At 34.0% G+C, this 15,128-nt stretch overlaps 1 protein-coding gene across 2 annotated transcripts in view; it reads left to right on the forward strand.

Moving 5' to 3' along the window:
- Positions 1 to 15,128, forward strand: part of LOC113175707 (diacylglycerol kinase eta) — a 184,159-nt gene that overhangs the window by 105,938 nt on the left and 63,093 nt on the right. For both annotated transcript variants that reach the window (XM_077795200.1, XM_077795201.1), the window contains exons 5-12: positions 719 to 823; positions 1,069 to 1,201; positions 6,890 to 6,996; positions 7,636 to 7,761; positions 10,962 to 11,064; positions 12,197 to 12,356; positions 14,731 to 14,839; positions 14,972 to 15,111. In XM_077795200.1, the coding sequence (XP_077651326.1) occupies positions 719 to 823; positions 1,069 to 1,201; positions 6,890 to 6,996; positions 7,636 to 7,761; positions 10,962 to 11,064; positions 12,197 to 12,356; positions 14,731 to 14,839; positions 14,972 to 15,111 (983 nt within the window). The remainder of the gene's footprint in view (positions 1 to 718; positions 824 to 1,068; positions 1,202 to 6,889; positions 6,997 to 7,635; positions 7,762 to 10,961; positions 11,065 to 12,196; positions 12,357 to 14,730; positions 14,840 to 14,971; positions 15,112 to 15,128) is intronic.

Raw genomic sequence — 15,128 nt, forward strand, 5'->3', positions numbered from 1 at the left:
TTTTCATTCTACTTCAATCAGGTTCTCAGCCAATTAATATTGCCTTTTATTTTTAGTGACATAAAAGATGATGAAAGTCACACTTATTTTTTTCCTTCAAGACAACTAACAGATTTTTATACCAATTCTTCCTTCCTGCTGTGACAATAAAGTAATACAGTGGATTTCTACACAATGGGCAGGAAAAATCCCCCATATAAATGATATCCAAACAGGCTGTAGAAATGATATATAAACTCTGTTAAATGTTAACAAAAATTTTTTGGATACCATAGTGAATCAGTGATGAAATCATTTAATATTACATTTTTTTCAATTTAAAAAATATTTTTCATATTGAAAACCATCTATCTATTAGTTCTAAACTTACTCTGAATTACTTTGGAGTATATTTAAAGTCAGTTTTTAAGATATAGTCTGTGAAATAAGAAATAAGAATGCATTGTTTATTTCATAGCCTTTAGAAAAGTGCTAAAAAAGCCTGATAAGTATGTAACAGCAGGATCAAAGACAAGAAAAGATTTCTGAGAATTGTCCTGTCCTGGGGCACATTGTGACATACACAGGGAACAAAACTCATCTGTGTACAGGGATTTATTTTCTTTATCATGGAAATAAAGACTGAGTTTAGAAATGGAATTGCCTTTTAAGATTTTGGTTTTGCAATAATCCCTCTTGTTGATTATTATCAATCATTAGATTGAATTATCCCTTTCAGATAATTACTCCATTCAGAAGGCTAATGCTATGTGCCGAGAACAGAAAAGAGATGGAGGATTGGATCAGTTCACTGAAGTCTGTACAAACCAGAGAGTCTTATGAGGTAAAATAGCATATCCCTGATATTTTATGTTCTTAGAGCATGGATGTTAACTAAAGAGCTAAAGCTATGCTGTGCAACTTGTTTAAGCCAGATTTTTTTTTTTAACTTAAAGCAATGTGCTTTAGTGTTAAAAGTGACAGATTTGAAATTTTGATCAGAACTATAGTATGTACATTTCCAAGTAGTCCAGTGTCTGCAGTCTTGTTCTCTTATTTGGCAAATCTGTTCAAATGTCTCATTTCTAGGTGGCCCAGTTTAACGTGGAACATTTCTCAGGGATGCATAACTGGTACGCCTGCTCCCATGCCCGCCCCACCTTCTGTAACGTATGCAGAGAAAGTCTTTCTGGAGTTACCTCCCATGGCCTGTCCTGTGAAGGTACTGTAGCATTGAGCCCAGTCCTCTCCCAATTTTAAAAGTACAAAAGACACACCACACTGGGAAAGCTGTAGCTGGGAAGATCTAAGCTGGAATACAGTGTTTAAGGTTGTTTGGAGTTTAATCTTGAGCATTGTACTCCTAGTACTAATTTGGGAAATATTCTTGCTCTGGAAAAGATAACATAATATTGTCTGAAAGGAAACATAAATCAAAATATAGCATTTCACTCTTAAGGATATAGGAACTAGAATCTAAAAACATAGCTTTGTATAACATTCTAGTGTTCTTAATTCTGATTATGAAACACAAAACGTTTTATCAGGACAATATATATTCTTTGACAGAATTTCCTGATTGTTAGTAGTATTGCCTTACTTGAAACTTTTTAAAAAAATTGTAGTAATAGGGATTGAACCCAGGGTTTCATGCATTGTTAAACAAGTGCTGTACCATGAAACATTTTAAAAGTAATTTATTAGGAATTAATTTTTTATTAGTTAATTTTTAAGTTAACTGATTGATTAATGTTTGCAGCGCTGGGGATTGAACCCAGGGCCACATGCATTCTAGGTGAGCATTCTACCTCTGAGTTACAGCCTCAGTCCTGATGTCATCTTTTTTTTTTAAATTTAATTGATTTTATTTTTTAAATACACGACAGTGGAATACATTATGATTCTTATTACACATATAAAGAACAATTTTTCATATTTTTGTATATAAAGTGTGTTCACGCCAATACATGTCTTTATACATGTAGTTTGTGTCATCTTTTTAAACTTCTTTAAAGTTTTCTAAAAATAAGGACAATGCCACTGTTTTCATTACAGGATTAGTGAGGTTCTCTTTTTGGTATTGTTGTTTGCAGAGCCAGGGGATTGAACCAGGGCTTCGCACATGCTAGGCAAGTGCAGTATGTGAAGTATTTTTTAATTTAAGTACAGCGATTATCAGAAACAAGTATTTTAGTCATTACCAAGAGAGAACTGATAACATCTTTAGACTGATTTAATTTCATAATTCAGTGATGAGGTATGAAAAGTGTTATACTGCTTTTTGAAATATATCTAATGCCAATACCAGTGTTTTTCTCTGATAAGACACTAGCACAGATAATTTTGAATATAGCTAATTATGATAAAATAATAAAATAATGACAGAGCCACAGTTTTAATTGATGTTAAATTTATGACTAACGATAAGTAAAGAAGATCAATAACTCTTGGGCTGGGTGGTGGATCAGCGGTAGAGTGCTTGCCTAGCACATGCGAGGCCCTGGGTTTGATCCTCAGCCCCACATATAAAATAATTAAAATAAAGATATTGTGTCCAACTACAACTAAAATAAATAAATATTAAAAAATATCAATAACTCTTGTTTCAGCCATTTACTACGATGCATAGCAATGCATGCACAATGGTAAGGAATAGAGCTCAGCCATTAAACCCCCTCCCATAGCCACCATTACAAACTGTTACCAGAAGTAGTTTAACACAATTAGATTGTTCTCATCTGTCAAATGGGAATAATAGTCATTTATACCTCAGCACTATGAAGATGAAATGAGGGAATGCATGCAAACTGCTTTTCTGATTAAATACATCATAGGAAATTGTCACTGTGCTCTATAAGGAATTGATCCAGTAAGTAGTTCCAGATTGGATCAGAGGCCTGACACATTCAAGTTCATGAAGGTGAAAATTTGGAGAAGCCATTAAACTTTATTCTTTAGATTTAAAGAATTTCAGACAAAGATATAATTGGCTTTTCTGTCTTTACTAATACAGAAGGGTTTATGTGGGTCTGAATAACTCATACTAGGTCTGTAATATTATGTGGTGCTGTTCTGAAGATACTTTAACTGTTACCTGATAGTTTCTATTCCCCAAATGGCTTAAAAAGGATAACCAGGTTTAAGATAACTCTGTGATAGCCCTCTGACTTGAAATTTATCTGCTAAGTATATTTGATTATTTAGTAATTGAGTCAATAAAGGAATGATTGAACATTTTTCTAAGCATTTTAAAAGAAAATGAAAATTATTTCAGTTGGTGAGAATAAGAAACTTAAAAGTCTTTAAATACATTTGTTATATCCTTCTATAAAACACATGTTCTTTCTACCCTTTTAAAAAAAAGTCTTCCATGCTTATTTAATTATGTCAAAATGGATTTTACTGTCATGTATAACTAAAGAGAACCAGAAAAAAGTCTCAATTATTGGATTAAAAATTTCTTCAAAAGATTATGCATTAATATTTGTTTTCTCTGCTGGCAAAAATTTAAATCTGCAGTATTTTGTCTATTCATATTTTTAAAATGGTAGGAGAAGCTTTCAAAAATCCCAAATGTTTTACTCTATGAGAATATGGCCATCCTGGATATTTTATCGTATTCAAAGTTAAACTTTTGAGACCCCTCTCCCATTAAATGTGAATATACTACTTACATATTAAACCTAAAAACATAGGGATAAACAGGCTTTACAAGTTATAATGGAGATGCAAATATAATAAAAATTTGTTTAATAGTGAAGATTAACAACTTTATATTAGAGTGAAATTCAGCTTTTGGTGTATGAAGCCATCAATAAATTCACTTGACCTTTAGGTTCTTGTTTTTCACCATAATATGAGACTATACTGATTTGTTTTCTAGACTTGTATTGAATTATAAGTAAACTTATTGTTTTAAAGTCTTGCATATGTAAAATACTATATGAATGAAAAATGGAAGACAGAAAATAATTTTCATTAAAAAATCTTAAGTATTTGAGAGTATAAATTATCATAATTAGAATATAATTGTCCTTCATAGTTACTTCAGTAGTAACTTGGCCAAAAATATTAAACAGTCATTTTCTTTTCAATCAACAGTATCAACTATGTCAACATGGCTACCTATGAAATTTCGTCTTAACTATTGTTTACCACAAAGATTCAGTTTGATAAAGATGAAATATTACAGTAAAAATAATTTTGCCACCTGACAATATATTTATTAAGTTCTGTGGTTTTAAGAATGGCTTTATAGGTCAGGGGAAAGTGCTTTATTCTAGAATAATTTGGAGAAATGTAATTGTCACCTAACAAAGTTAAGGTGCCCATTAATTATTTCTATTTCTTAGTGACCATAACAACAGTCTGGTTTGTTTATTACTATTGTTCTATGTTATATTAAGCAACTTTGTCATTCTCAAGGCTCAGTGTATGAAGCACTTAGTTATTATTAAAAGTGTGATTTTTATTGTTTTTAAATTGTTTTTTAGTTGTAGATGGACACAATTTTATTTTTATGTGGTGCTGAGGATTGAACCCAGTTCTTCACATGTGTAAGGCAGGCACTGATTTTTATTTTTAATGAACTGCTTGAATTTTCTGAGAGAGAGAGAGAGAGAGAGAGAGAGAGAGAGAGAGAGAATTTTTTAATATTTATTTTTTAGTTTTCGGTGGACACAACATCTTTATTTTATTTTTATGTGGTGCTGAGGATCGAACCCAGTGCCCTGTGCATGCCAGGCGAGCATGCTACCGCTTGAGCCACATCCTCAGCCCCATTGTTTGATTTTTAATGGCAAAAATTTTAAAAAGCCATGAAATTATACTATTACTCTCTTTTATGTTCATCTTTTCCGTGCTTTTTTTTTTTTTTTTTTTTCTTATAAAACACCCTGGGGACTCTGGTATAGACCATTTTAGGACCTCACGTTATTTTGTTTAATTTTTTAATTTTTATTTTTTAAAATTTTGAGACAAGGTCTTACTAAGTTGCGTAGGCTGACCTAAGACTTCTGATCCTCTTGCCACAGGCTCCCAAATAGCAGGGATTGATGACAGGAGGGTACTACTGCACTTGGCTAGAACCCCATTTTGGGGAAATAGTCTTACAGATGAAAAGACCTGGAGGTACTAAACAATTGTAGTTCAAAGTAGTTACTGCCTATGGTTCTGTGTCTTCACCCTTACTATCAGCAACAAAATTTAATTGAAAGATTATTGCATTCTATATGAAGTCCCTTATAACAATAACAGTATTATTGCCAAAAAGAATTTTTCAGGGTATATAAAAGAGGAGGTAAGTGAAACATCTCTAGTATGTGTAGACCAGTGTTTTTCAAGAACAGATCAGTAAGTAGCCATTTATATATTGGCTTGTTGAAGCCTGAATCACGTTGAACATGTTTTAAAATATTTATTGTTTAGTTGTAGTTGGACACAATATCTTTATTTTATTTAATTATTTTTTAAATGTGGTGCTGAGGATTGAACCCAGGGCCTTGCGTGTGCTAGGCAAGTGCTCTACCACTGAGCCACAACCCCAGTCCCATGTTGAACATTTGATAACAGACATCTTGGGTATTTTATCCAGACCTTTCATTTCAATGTACATCAAATTAAGACAGTTCAAAGATAATAAGTAGTATGTAACACATAAATAGTATGTAACACATTTACAAATGTTTAACAATTGATAGAAAGTGAAAAAAAATCATATGAGAAAAAGCCATCTTACATTTAAATTTAGCGGCCGCCACCTTATTAATTTCCATTGAAATGATCTCTACTTTTAACTAGTTATCTGAAAACTTAGGAACTGTTATTCCATCGGCATCTACACGTGCTTGGATAATTTGTATTACTGGAAAGATAAATGTGTTTAGTAGTAGTCAAGTTCCAATTTTCATAAACGCATTTAACTTTTCAAATAACCTGTGGTTTACTTGTTTTACCAAATATGTGCTGCTTCTTTCCTAGTTGTTTTATCTTAATTTTCTTTTATAAACTTCTTTATGATAATATAGCTGGGAAGAATTAATGAAGAATAGTGGTGACATTATTTTATCAATCCTTTCTCCTACATTTATAATATAGTCATCCCAACATAATATTTTTAAAAGATGGAGTCATCTTATGACCCTCTCAGCCTATTTCCCATGATGACTTGTTATTTTCATGATGTACTTACAATTTTTTTTTTGTGTGTGTGTGTGCGTGCGCTAAGGATTGAACTTAGGGATGTTTTACTACTGAGCCACATCCCCCCAGTTCTTTTTTTGTTTGTTTTTTTAATTTCAAGACAGGGTATCACTATGTTGCTGAGGCTGGCCTTGAACTTGGGGTCGTCCTGTTTCAGCCTCCTGAGTTGCTGGGATTCCAGGCATGTGCCACCACACCTGTCTTGTACTTGCATTTTAAAACTCCTCTGAATTTTCTTGATCTTTCTGATGTTTTCAAACCTATTAATATAAGTAAATATATTAGGTACACAGAACAATGCAAATATCAGAAATGTGTGCATCTCAATGAATTTTCTTAAATTCATTCATATAATTAGCACTCAGATTAAGAAATAGGATGTAATCAGTATCCTTGTTACTGAATTTTATTTGCTTGTGCATGTGTGTGTGTCAGTCTCCCTTCTCAAGAACTAATTATTTTCTATTTATCTCATTTTTGTTTATCCATGTAGCAATCGATCTGTAACTCTGTATGTGATTCATAAATGCAAGTCTGTATTAGTTTTTTAGAATACAATTAGTATCATTGGAGATTAGTTTAAATTTTTTAAAATCTTTGTTTTCTTTTTCTCTCCTTTCTATCCCTTTTAAAAATTTCATGCTATGATGACTTTTAGTGCTGGTGCAAAAGTACTTTAAAATGGTTAACATTTTATTTTCCTTTTTAGTGTGTAAATTCAAGGCTCACAAAAGATGTGCAGTGAGGGCAACTAATAACTGTAAATGGACAACCCTGGCCTCCATTGGAAAGGACATCATAGAGGACGAAGACGGAGTAAGCTGCTGTCTGCCCTTGCTCTCTTCCTGGTGCCTCCTCTCTTATTTTCTGCTCTTAGGGGAAATACTAATAGTTTAAGTGGGAGTGTTTATTATCAGGATGAAATAGGTTTTATTTGTGAGTTTTTATTTTTAATTCATTGCTTTATAGCTTTCCCTCACTCTTGGATTTTTGAGGGAACTCTGTTAAGATTAGGGCTTAGGAATGACTGCTGGACCTGGCTGGTGTAACAGAAGGTCACACTCTGTGATCTATAAGGTTTAGAGGAGGTTTATTCTGCAGACTCTGGGGTTTCCTCTCTGCAGTACCCCTACCTTAAAAAAACGTCTCCTGCATTGCACTGCATAGGTGAATCTCTGACAGCCTTTAGTGGGCCATGTATCATGACCCTTTGTCTTTTCTCCTCAGCTAGATTTGCACCTGAATCCCAAAGGGGCAGGCCTTTCGTCTTATTTACTTTGTCTCCCTACAGGGTTTAGGCATAATAGATACTCAATAAATCTGGGATACATGAGTGCCATGCAGGATGCCTGTTATTGACTCCATAGAGTAACAAATCATTCAGTACCTTCCCAAGGGTAAGAACACTGTTCTCCACAGTCTTCACTTTGGCTGCCCTTTTTTCCTGCCCTACAGCTCGCTATGCCTCACCAATGGCTTGAGGGCAACTTGCCCGTGAGTGCCAAGTGTGCTGTCTGTGACAAAACGTGTGGCAGTGTTCTCCGTCTACAGGATTGGAAATGTCTTTGGTGTAAAACAATGGTAAGGATTTGCAAACATTTCGTACCTTTTCACTATCTTATTTGCTTACCATGGACATCTGTGTGGTTCAGAAGCAAAGCAAAGACCTTCATGGCAGAGCCTGACAGCATAGCCCATTGTGGCATTCATGGGTTGTTAAATAGTGTTTTCCTTCCAGTTCCATATTTTCCACCCCCTGACCCATTCCTGGTCATTTTTCAAATGCCCCGTTTGTAATATTTTCTCTTACTCACATATTTCCTATGTCTCAGAATCTCTTTCCTACAGATCTATTGTTTTCCATTTTGTTTCCACTGCACAGTGATCTGCTGTTTTCTCTGTTATGCCTGGTGCACATAGAAAGTCCTTTTTTGTGCTGCCAGATTTGGGTTAACATATGAAGTGTGATTTTGCTGCAGTACCATGTGTGTCCTCTGACAGACAGAATGCCAAGTTCAATGTACTATGCACTGATGTAATTTAAATGATATAAACTTAGGTCATATAATAAATAGCTTTAAACTTCTCTGCATGTACGGAAAGAAGTAAAAAGTTCACCCAGCATCATGTGAATCATCAGCAAAGAACAGTCTCATTTATGCCAGATATCATACAGTCAGGGCTCCTGGACTGCATGAGCACATTGATAGAGAAGGGAAGTCATGCCAACAGTAGCATAGGGCTCAAAGACCACAGGACCATGAAGCCACAGCTGGGCATGCTTCTCTTACTCCTGGGTGCTGCTGTCCCAGGATGATAGTCCCTTGTGATTTGCATCTTATGTTCTTTTCTTGCTGTCCAAATTTGTAAGTTGGACCAAATTTTATAGTGTGGAAAATCCATTGCTTTTGGGAAGTCTGGTGTAGATCAGCATAAGATGTGATAATATGTGCTGGTTTCCTATGAGATTGACTCCACAGGCCCCAGAGGGGGGGTGGAAGTCCTATGACTTTTTAGTTAGTAATCTGTGATTCCTCTTAATTTTTAAACCAACTAAGATTTCCTTTGTCCTCATGCTTTTGTTATTTTTCATCATTTGCCTCTTTAATTAGCCACAGGCTTGTGTGTGTGTGTGTGTGTGTGTGTGTGTGTGTGTGTGTGTGTGTGTGTGTGTTTTTTGCTGGGGATTGAACCCAGGTCCTTGTACGTGCAAGGCAAGCACTCTACCAACTGAGCTATATCCCCAGCCCAGAGGCTTATTTTTGGTTTTTTACTTCTCTTATTTCACTGTCATATAACCTACAGACTGTGATGGGTGCCTTTCTGTGGACTCCCAGTATAGCCCTGACCCCTAAAGCCCTCTTATGCCATCCTTATTTTAAAGGAGTGCTATCCATAAGAAAGATTTTAAATCATCATTCCACATAAGATTTATTTTGGGGGGAATGATCACTGATAGTATTTCCTGCTAATACATCTCATGTGTGATGAATCACTTTAGAAGGGTTTTGTGTAAATTGTCTTTACCTACAGAATATATGTCTTTACTTTTATTTGGTCAGTAATTTTTAAACACTAATAATCTTCAAGGTAGGAGTTAATTAGGTTTCATTGTTGTTCCTTCTACTCATCCCCAACTTTAAAAAGTTTCACAAATAGAAGAGCAACATTATCTTGGGAAAACAACTGAAATTTAATAGCAATTTTAAATGGGGTGCATGGGGACCATTCTGGGATGGAACCATTCTAGAGTATCTTTTCCCTCTTTTTTCCTACCCCACCCTGGGTAAGTTACACCTGTTGGTTTCTGGCACCATCACCTCTGTAATGCCTCTCTTAGCCTCAAATTTCTTGTGCACTATCATTTATCTGTTTATATATTACTTTACCTGTAAAATGTGAGTTTCTTTCTTTTTTAAAAAACTCTATTTTTTAGTTGTAGATGGACACAATACCTTTATTTATTTTTATGTGATACTGAGGATGGAACCCAGTGCCTCACATATGCTAGGCAAGTGCTCTACCACCAAGCTACAACCCCAACCACTAGAATGTGAATTTCTAACAGCAGGCTATCTAGGGCTGAAAACATAGTCATTTAGGGAAAACAAATGAACAAAACAAAGCAAAAAAAAAAAAAAAAAAAAAAAAAAACCGCTGCCAAGTCCAAAAGCCCATAGTTCCATAACCCTGAAGGTTTAAGTCATAATTTTAAAATCAGTGAATATACAACTTTATCTTCTGCTTTTCTCACTTAGATTATTATAAATAGCTTCCCATTTTGCTCCATGATTCTCATGTATTTTTATATTCCTTTTACAACTATCCATGTATACTAGTTTTTATAAAATGCATTTTGGTTGTTAATTATTATAAATCCTAATCAACTGTCCAAAAACAGTTGCTATTAAATTTGCTAAAAACTGCTATTAAATCTCACTTATTTCTGAAGAGTGTGGATAGAGGTTTAGTCAGTGTGCCAGTTTTCTTAAAGCACTAATGATATAAAGTCCTGTTAAATAAATGGTTTATGAAGCATCTGCTTTTACTAGCCAAAATATTTTGAAGGGTCTCTAGGTAAATACACAAAGTATTCTAAGTGGCCTGGCTCCTACTTTTTAGGTTAGCCTGCTTTGTTCTCAATAGTATCTTGACTGGCCTTGAAACTATGTTTCTTCATGGAGCATTTACCACAGGCTTGTGATGTGAATCCCTCTCCCTTTTCCTTGCAGTCTAGCTGAGAAAGTAGGCATGGATGTGCTGATAGTGATGATAAAAAACACATGATAAAAGAAATGCGAATAGAAAGTTATAGGAGCACGGCAGAAAGAGCAGCCACATGGCAGGTTTCACTTTCATTAAGTCTGTAAGAATTTTTATATGGTAGATGGTATCGATTTGTTTTATGGGCAAAATATTGACAGTACTGAAACTCTTTCCTCCTTTCTCCCTCTCTTCCCTTTTTCTTTTCCTCCTTCCCTTTCTCCCTCTGCATTTCCTCCCTTTTCTTACTCTCTCCTTGCCTTCAGCATTCATTGACCATATCCCTTGTTTGAGACCATCACAGAAATAGGCCACATGGACCAAAATTATATTCCCATCACTAAAATGCTTGGTCTATTCCTTAGAAATATAGATACTGTGCCATTAAAGTAACTTGTGAATTACTGAATATTTTGTGATGATGTTGATCCTAAATGATCATTTCTGTAGATGTAATTTATGACATAGAAAAATGCTTTGTTTTTATGATTCCCAAAGCTTTATTTGTTTATCATTAGGTACATACTGCCTGCAAAGATTATTATTTTCCTGTATGTCCACTTGGCCAATGCAAAGTATCTATCATACCTCCAATTGCACTAAATAGCACTGATTCTGATGGTATGTAATAGTAGTGTGAGTATGTGTATTTCTGGTATATTTAATATTGATATATGTACATTTATTTTCCTGGAATAAATAGAACTTAAGTTGGTTATTTTGGTCAATTTTTACATAATAATTCCATTTAAATTTCCGAATGGCATATTTAATTTGTAAAAGAATCTTTTAAAATGAAAGTTGTAACATAGCTATTAGCTTTGTTGGTAAAATTACCATGTATGAGACTTTTAGATTTTACATTTAAGTAAATAAAATAAGATCATTATCCTGTACTGAAGCATAATCTGAACAGGCTAATTTTTATAAGTGGTTTTTTCCACCATAATTGAAATTGCTCATTAGCATGGCTGTTGTTAAAATTTGTTTTCTTATAATTTCATTGCAGAAATTTATATCCTATAAATGCATTCACTTTTTCCAGAATCTTACAACTTAATTGTAAGTGCTGAGGAAACTTTTCACAACACTGGTTTTAGGATAGCATACTAATAACTTCCTTCTAAGCAAGTTGTATTACAAAAGGCTTTTACCATGTACTGTTGTTAATGTCTGGCATTTATAATGTGCTTTATGCCTTCTGAAATTTTAAGTAAATTAAGCCAATAAATATTTTAGATATAAAGATATAAAGCTTAAATAATATGATTTTTAAAACTTGTGCTATTGATTGCCTCTCCCATCTCTGACATATCTAGGTTCTTTTATTTATTATAAATTTTAATATTTTCTTAGGTCTTATCAAAGAACAGTTAAATCATTTTAAAATAGTAAAAATAATCATATGAATTCTTTACAAATGTGAATTTATGGACTTTGCTTAGTTTTTCTTATACCATCTGTCTTAACAATATAATTATATCTCATATTATCTATGGTTAATACTTCCCTTGTCTTTGTTATCATTTTTCATTATAGAACATATTTTTAAATGAGAAGTCCTATGCTCTTAGTATTTAAATAGTAAACCTCCACTTGTGAGTCTACATTATACCTGAGTGTTCTAATAATAAGCAAGACTTTTTATTTTTATGAATTTATCTTCCTTTCTGTGAATGTTCAGTAATAATTTAAAAAGGAAAATAGTACGTATTGCTCTTATGCTATATGTGTATTTTTTTTTTTTTTACAGGTTTCTGTAGAGCAACATTTTCATTCTGTGTTAGTCCTTTATTGGTTTTTGTCAATTCTAAGAGTGGAGATAATCAGGGAGTCAAGTTTCTTCGTCGTTTTAAACAATTGCTAAATCCGGCTCAGGTGTTTGATTTAATGAACGGAGGTCCTCATTTGGGGTAATTTGTTATTGATAAATATTATTTGAATGAAATATAGTACTAGGCATGAATTATGTCTGACTTTTCATCTCATGAAAATTATTGATTCCACTTGATCTCCTATGTTGGTCTTCTCTCCTTCTCCCTTATTTAAAGCTTTCATTATTTAAAGTTTTAATTTAAGCTTTTTGACAGTTATATAAATATCTTGTATAAATTTCCTATTTTTTACCAAAATTTCCAAATTTCAAATTCCTTAAGAAAAATTTTTATATATATTTTATATCAAACACTACTATCAATTTGTTTAACTCCAAGAAGGATCAATTTCCATAAATATAAAATAAAAGCTAATATTAGAAAAATTATTTTCAAGGAAGGCTAGTATTAATTTATATATAATGTACATAATCGGTGATTTCACCACGTTACAGATGTTATCATGGATCTCAAGGACAGTTCCTCAAGAATTTGACTTAGGGGCTAGGGTTGTGGCTCAGTGGTAGAGTGCTTGCCTAGCATGAATGAGATACTGGGTTCAATCCCTAGCATCACATAAAAAAAACTAAATCAACAAAATAAACATATTGTGTTCATCTACAACTAAAAATATTTTTTTAAAAAAGAATTTGACTTTCACATAAATGACAACAAAATACTTTGGCTGACTCCCCCCCACCTCCCAGTTTTCTAGTATGTTATGTAACTTAAAATCTGAAAAAAAAAATTAAATAGTATTTTTACTGAGGGGCGATATGCCTTGAGATACATTTTCAGTGTTTGCATATGATTTTTCTTAAAGAGGATGCTGTATCTTCTGATGGAGGGATCTTTAATCTCTATGTGATTTGCAAAGGTTACTCAGCTTTTCCTGAGGATTTCCCTGTGACCTTCAAGTATGAACACAGAAGTAAATATGAGAATTTTATTTTATTTTACTGCAGTCCTGGTTATTGAACCCAAGGCCTTGTACATACCAGGCAAGTACTCTACTATTAAGCTACATCCTAAGGCCAGAAATTGGGATTTTAGATACCAGTGCCTGAGAAGCACTCATTTATAAACTGACACTTTCCTCTGTCTTCTCTGTTTCTCTCCTGTTTCTCTTTGTGTCTCTTGTCACTTTTGTCCCTTCAAGGTCTTCTGTCCTTTTTGCACTGCCTTTCTCTTTCTGAGTCTCAGGTCCTCTGTTTCACACAGACACTAGTTCTCTTCATTTATACCCTGTCCCTTCCCTAAGTACATCTCTCTCTTGCCCCTGATTGGATCCCAGCATTTTCTCAGATTTCCTCTCACCTTCTTTGTGTCTTCTGTTCTTTGGTAGTTTCATCCTCTTTTCTGACATGTCTGGTTTTTTTTAATAACTCTCCATACTTCTGTTAATTAATTAATTTAGGAATTTTTATAGGTGTGTATTTATTTTTGGTGCTAGGGATTGAGCCCAGGACCTCATACATTTGAAGCATGTCCACTACCACCAAGCTACTGCCTCATCCACTCTCTTATACTCATGATATTTATTTTTCCCATTTATCCTTTAAGCCCCCAAAGATCTCTCTTTGTGAAGTTTCCTGGGGTTGTTCTTATGATATATTTTCCAGATTTCCCATTATACTTGAATTTTACAAAGGTACATTCAGGAGGTGAAATGTGTGGAAAGTTGAGATAAAAGCTGGGGCTGGAACTCAGTGGCAGAGCGCTTGCCTAGCATGTGTGAGGCACTGGGTTTGATCCTGAGCATCATGTAAAAATAAACAAATAAAATAAAGGCATTCTGTCCATCTACAGACAGAAACATACACACACACACACACACACACACACACACACACACACATTTAAAAAAAAAAAGAAAAAGAAAAGGAAAAAAATAGTTGAGATGAAGGGAGATAGAAGTGAAAGAATTGGCCTGAGACTAAGAGGAGAGGAGAAAAGGTGGGCTGACTGTACTTACGGCCGCATGTTGGCAAGGTTTGGTAAGTGTCTTTAAGAATTGCTTCAGTGCCACTTACTGGCATCCCATCCTCGATTCCCCCTGGTTTATAATTCTTAAGGATATAATATATCCTTCTTGTTAAAATAGGAAAGCCACCACTTTCACAATTTCATGTTTACCTGTAGTTCTTTCCTGGTTCTGCTTCGATTTTGTTTCCTTATTTCTTGCTCCCTTTTCCTCCATTCCTGCCTGTAATTCACTATCATCCTTTTTGATTCAGAGATTTTCTTGAATTAAAAATTGCACTCAAAATAATTTTTATAGTATAATTAATAGATAAATATGAGTTTTTATATTTTATCTGAACTTGAATACCAATGCATGCAAGAATGACAAAGAATTAGAATAAGTGATTTTTATTTATTTTTGCTAAAATGAAATAATTTTTACTTTTAGTTTAAGATTATTTCAGAAGTTTGACAATTTCCGGATTCTTGTTTGCGGAGGAGATGGAAGTGTAGGTTGGGTTTTGTCAGAAATCGATAAGCTCAACTTGAATAAACAGGCAAGTGCTAATTCTTTTCCTTGCTAGTTGACACTGAATGTATACTGACATTATTTTCCAGAGAGGTGCAGAAATGTAATGGTCCTTATTTCTCAACTTTTCTGAAAGTCTCACCCTTGCACTCTCTCGTAGTGTCAACTAGGAGTATTACCCTTGGGAACAGGCAATGACCTGGCTCGAGTTCTTGGCTGGGGAGGTTCATATGACGATGACACTCAACTTCCTCAGATACTAGAGAAGCTGGAACGAGCTAGTACCAAAATGTTAGACAGGTAAGAGAAAATTCTCT

The sequence above is a fragment of the Urocitellus parryii genome, chromosome 2, assembly GCF_045843805.1.
Source record: "Urocitellus parryii isolate mUroPar1 chromosome 2, mUroPar1.hap1, whole genome shotgun sequence".
NCBI classification, from domain to species: domain Eukaryota; kingdom Metazoa; phylum Chordata; class Mammalia; order Rodentia; family Sciuridae; genus Urocitellus; species Urocitellus parryii.